We start from the raw sequence: 6,000 nt of genomic DNA on the forward strand, positions 1-6,000 counted from the left end.
TCGAACATAAAGGATCAATGTTCATACCTCTTGTTCGTAATCTTGTTTTGACTGATATAGCTTGTGATAGAATACGCCATAGGAAGTGTTTGATCTTCGGTAGTAAACGCAATTTCCAGATTTTGTTCTTGAGTTCAACTGAACCATGAGGTATATTCAAAACAGCTCCTGGGTCAAAAGGATAGTGAGTGATGAACCAGTATCCAGTCTTGACAGTATAGCCTCCTGAGCGAGTATAGTTCCAAATTAGTTTGTCCGGTTGTTCCACTTGTGAGAGATGAATGTTTTGTATAATCTCCTGCTCTGACTGTTGTACCAAGGAAAGGAGTTTCTGATTATCCCAAGTTCGAATATCACCCGTTTTAGAGATAAATTGATCAAGTGTTGCAGGAGATTGCAGTGGTGAGGTTTGAACTAATATGGGAGGATGCTCTTCAATAAAATTATCCAAACCTATACGAATAGATTTACCATCTCCCACAATATATCATGAACCTTTTTTTATAAGATCAAGTCCTATTAAAATAGACGACCAACCATAAGATTGTTTCTTTCTTTGTTTAGCATCTAAAATTGACTCATCCCGGTAATATCTGCTTTTCATTACTCCGGCAAATAATGAATTAGGATTTTGGATTAGCCTCCATGCTTGTTTTGCCAAAAGTGCATCATTGAATTTTGCTAGGTCCCTAAATCCCAAACCCCCTTCTCTTTTTGAACATTGTAATTTTTTCCAAGCGATCCATGGTATACTGCGTTGATTTGAACTTTTTTTCCCACCAAAACTGCATTAAGAGTGTTTCGATTTCTGAAGTGATTCCCAGAGGCAACTTGAAGCATGACATAGCGTACACCGACATTGATAAGGCAACCGAGTTTAGCATTATCTCCTTGCCAGCAGGATACAGTTTCTTAGCAGTCCAACCATTTGTATGTTTCTTGACTCTGTCAACTATGTACTCAAACATCTCCTTCTTTTTTCGACCAAACTGCTCAGGAAGACCAAGATACTTTCCTCCTCCTCCATGATTAGGGATGTCAAGAATTGATTTTAGGCGTAATTGAGTGTTCCCATAAACTCTACTTCCAAAAGTGATCATTGATTTTGAAGTATTTATCTTTTGTCCTGAATTGTATTCATAGACATCAAAAATATCTTTTAATGTTTGGCAGTTTTTCTTGTTTGCGCTGCAGAAAAATAAGCAATCATCGGCAAACTGCAGATGGGTAATACTTGGAGCATCATTGCCTATCCGAATGCCACAAAGATCTCCTTCACTAGCACTTGTTGAAATTAGATGACTGAATATATCTGAGCATAGTATGAAGAGATATGGTGATAGGGGATCACCCTGTCTAATATCCTTTGTTGGTTGAACATAACCATAGGGAGCTCCATTTATTAAGACAGAGTAGTTAATAGTAGTCACAACAGCCATGATCCAATTGATCCATTTTGAACAAAAGCCAAAAAGTTTCAGAGTTGTTTCAAGAAAGTTCCATTCGACTCGATCGTAAGCTTTAGTTACATCCGTTTTGACAGCCATATAATTCTGCGAGACTCAAGTTCTGACCTTACGTGAGTGCATAACTTCGTGAGCGATCATCACATTGTCTTGAATTAAACATCCTGGAATAAAATCTGCATGCGAGTTGGAGATTATGTCGTTCAAGTGTGGTTTTAATCTCTGAACCAAACGTTTGGAAATTATCTTATATAGCACATTGCATAAAGCTATTGGCCAGTAGTCTGAGAGAGTTTGAGGGTTGTCAATCTTTGGTATCATACAAATGTTTGTGTGGTTTATGCTCTGTTTCAATATCGAAGTCTCGAAAAAGTTTTGCACCTCTTGTATGACTTGTGGTCCGACTGTTTCCCAACAAGCTTTATAAAATATGGCTGTTAACCCGTCTAGCCCCGGAGCACGATTATCACCGATTGAACTAATTGCATTATAAATCTCCTCACTAGTAAAAGCTCTTGTTAGACTCTTATTTGCTTCATCAGACCTTGGGACTAAAATCTGCAAAATCCGATGGTGTGACTTGATGATTGGCCGTTGCAAATATATTGGTGAAAAAACTTTGTGCATGATCTCCAATCTCCTCGTTTCCCTGATATAAGTTCCCTTGTTCATCCGATATAGAGGTAATCCAATTCTTTGCAAACCTTGTTTTTGCGCATGCGTGAAAGAAACTTGTGTTTTGATCTTCAGCAGTCATCCATTGATTCCTGCTCTTTTGTTGCCAATGTTTTTCTTCATCACTATAGGCCTTTGTTAAGTCATCTTGCAATGGGATAGTTCTCCGTATATGTGGGTTTAGGCTCTCCATTGAAAAGTTTAAACGTGTTTGAAGTGTGACAATACGTTCTTCAGAGTTTAAATGGTGTTCTCGTTTTAAATTTGCCATACTTCGCCTGCAGTTTTTGATTCTTTCGGTGATTAAGATATCAGAGTCATCAATATCAGCTAACCAACCTTCTTTAACCGCCTCCTGGAAGTTTGGTACGTCTAAAAGGCGTTTGTCAAATTGAAAAATTCGTCTTTTACGTTGGATTATGTCATTTAGGTCGAGTAAAACTGGCCTGTGGTCGGAGCCTACAAAGTCTAGAAACTGAGCCTCTGCATTTGGGAAAATAGCAGCCCCTGGAGAGTTAAACATGGCCCTGTCCAGACAGCATTGAATCGTGTGGGAGTGTCTTTCACCAACCCATGAGAAGGTATTTCCTCTTGAACGTATATCTTGAAGATCACACACATCAATCATATGTCTAAAATCTCAAAAAGTCCATTCTTCTCGAGCTGGTCCTCCTATCTTTTCCCGATTACAAATTATCTCATTAAAGTCTCCAATTAGTAACCAAGGTGCATTGCGTGAGAGGGCTAGATGTTCAAAACGTTCCCACAATTCATGTCTTTCACTAGGAACTGGGTGACCATACACACAAGACAAGTAGAACTTAATATTATTATGGTAAACAGTTACATCAGCCTCTCATCTTGTGAGAGCAAGGAAAGTACAACATTATCTTTCCAGAATAAACATAAACCTCCACTCCTACCTTGAGGGGGTTGAATAAAAGCATTAGAAAATCCTAGATCACACTTAAGTTTAGATATTACATCATTATTGTTTAGAGTTTCAGAGAGAAAGAGAAGATCACACTTAGTAAGAAGGCAAAGTTTTTTAAGGCGAGAAGACGTTAAAGAAGGACCAACGGCCTGGCAGTTCAGGAGAGGATCTTCATATTGGAAAGTCTGGGGGTACCGGGCGCCCCGCGCCTCCGTCGAATCCATTGTTCACAGAGCAAGAACCAACTGAAACGGTGCGGTGAGTCTTCTTTCAAAGTTGGTTCAGGACCACCAACTCCTCAGCTGCTTCTGCTTTGTTAAAGGAAGTCTCAAATTGCACTCGCTTACGTTTCATGAACACAAACTCCGGTTGTGCATTGTCAGAGTTGTCATCAAGATAGTTCTGTGGTTCGTAAGGTTCAGCAACACATCCCACATACTTTGCATTCATATAGCGGATGCGCTCAACCATTAGATCCTTGTTCACGAAGACACTTGGAAGACTCTTATTCACCATCTGGTATGAGACATTACCCTGTATAGGTCTTGGTGATGGTGGTGGCATTTTTAGCCCCGGGATAAGGCTTGCAGGGTCTACAGACGGTAAGGTATTCGCCTCAGACATATCTTTGTCACCATTGTTGTGGTTCTCACCATCACTGTCATTATCCGAATCCTCTGGTTCAGAGTCATCAAAGCCAAGAGAGCATTCCTTTGCATCATGTTTAAGTGAACCACATTTCGTACAAAAGTTACGAAGTCGCTCATAACAAAACTTAACTATTGTATTCTCATCATCAATGAATTGGATGTTCTTTTGGAAGCGTAAGGCATCATCAATGTTCCAATCTGTCTTAACACGCACAGCCCCTACTTGCATCTCATTCTCATTGTAATCTACTTCAGAAACATAGCCTATCTTGTTCCCTACCCACCTAGCCATACCATTGGTTAAGCAAAGAGTTGGGATACCTTGAATTTGTACCCAGAAAGGTATGATCTTCATGTTAGCATCGCTTATGTTTGGGTACCATCGATGGGTGGTTACCATCCAGTCACCGAAGGACCAGGGCCCCCTTCGCAGCACCAAATTCAGGGAATCTTCAGACTGGAATCGAAAACTCCATACTCGTGGCATCTGCCGTATGAGTGCTCGCAGATTCTGCTTCAGTGGGTTGACCGGTGTAAAAACCAATGTATGGCGATTGACATAGATCACTTGGGAAAGGAACTCCGGTGGAAGCGAGATTGGGGCATCATCTATGCCCAAATTGAGATTTTGAACAGATTTGCGGATATTGTCACTCATATTTGGTATTATACTGAAGAAATCAATGGGAATTGGGAGAATGATTGTGGAAAAGCGTGGGAAAGATTTGGATTTATAGTAGACCCATGGCGGTTTGCTTTGACGGTTATCTCCCGAGAAAATTGGGAGAAACAAACTGTCAATTTTAATTGACAGAAAAAACTACCGACATGGATCTCCTGAGTAATAATGAAGATTTTTGTGGACGGAAACAAACTCTTGATCTGGGAAAAGATCGGAGAGAAGAAATTGAAAGAAAAAGGAACGCGTTCGCCAGGGAAATTGTCTAAGGAGAAAAATATATTATTTTTTTTCTACTTTAATAATATTTAAGGTTAAAATTGGATTATACTACCCGTTTTGACACCCATTAATAAACAAAGATTAATAAGAATATTAGTACTTATATGTTTACAAGTAGTCAAATACTAGTGTCTAGCTAGTGCTAATGATAAACTGATCTTAAACATACAACTGTTTTTAATTTGTGGAACGAAGTTCTTACATGACATAACGTACCAAATATTCATTATATATTGGTCTTATATAAATGGACGTGTAAATCTGGAGATGTGTATAAGTATATATAGAAATTATTTATACGGTATATTATGGGTTTTAAAAATCCACACCTAGCACCGATTACGCCCTGTAAAATCGCTAAGCCCACCCTCTCCGTCTCGATTTATGACTAATCCCCACTAATATCAATTATCCAATTATACCTGTCTAATTTGATTATAACCCGTCTAATCGAATTACTTATCGTCTAATTTTGTATATAATGATTATTTTTAGAGCCACATATAAATCAAATATATATATTTTTTTGTTATTTTGACATTTAAATTAAGATTTAACTAATGTACAAATTTTTAATGAAAATCATTAATTTTCTTTTAAAATTATGTTTTATGTGTTTACTGTAATTTTAAAGACAATACTATAGTTTTATATTTTATTTAATATTTTTATTTTAAGATAAATAGAGTTATACATATATTTAATACTATATATTTTTATTTTATTATTAATTTAATAAAATAATCTTAAAACTAGTCTCCTATTAATCTCTGATTTTTTTGCTAGGCGCTAGACCCATCCCAACCGCCCGACTAGCGCTTAGCAATTTCTAAAACAGGGAGTTTTATAGACATGGATGTAATCTAAAAACAAACATATTAAATTCAAGAATTAACATTTACAACTTCTAGGTTTTTCCTAGATAAAAATGTTTATATAATAGTATGTCTATATAGATGTATGGATCATGGATGGTTTGCAACTTGGAAAGTTACTCTGCAAGTCGTCTTTGCTTTCAACTTACGGAAAGCTCAACTAAGGAGTGTAGCTATCAGGAGAATAAAAATTAATAATTTCTTAGTATATAGTGATCGGTCCAAAACTTTTTATAAATCACATCCTCTTATGGAGTAGGATATAGGGGAACTTGAGAAACACTATAACCGAAAAATAAATAAACAATAAGAAAAAAATGAGAGGAAAAAAAAGAAAAGAAAAACAGAGTAGAGTAAACACAACAAAACACACAGATTGTCGGACCGACCAAAGACTCAAAAAAGGCTGGCCATATCATCATGACCTTAGTCTCAAGCT

The 6,000-nt window shown here is 37.3% G+C and overlaps 1 protein-coding gene across 1 annotated transcript; it reads right to left on the reverse strand.

Annotated features, from left to right (window-relative positions):
• Positions 1–2,004: 2,004 nt before the first annotated feature.
• LOC147941538 (uncharacterized) lies at positions 2,005–2,769 on the reverse strand. Its single transcript, XM_087458557.1, has one exon. The coding sequence runs from the start codon at positions 2,767–2,769 to the stop codon at positions 2,005–2,007; it is 765 nt and encodes a 254-aa protein (XP_087314683.1).
• Positions 2,770–6,000: the final 3,231 nt, after the last annotated feature.

This window comes from Camelina sativa, chromosome 7, assembly GCF_030686135.1.
Source record: "Camelina sativa cultivar CO46 ecotype springtype chromosome 7, ASM3068613v1".
Taxonomy (NCBI): domain Eukaryota; kingdom Viridiplantae; phylum Streptophyta; class Magnoliopsida; order Brassicales; family Brassicaceae; genus Camelina; species Camelina sativa.

What these genes read in the sequence shown, in the direction of transcription:
- LOC147941538 (XM_087458557.1), bottom strand. Translation starts at nt 2,769, where the DNA reads ATGATTGATGTGTGTGATCTTCAAGATATACGTTCAAGAGGAAATACC.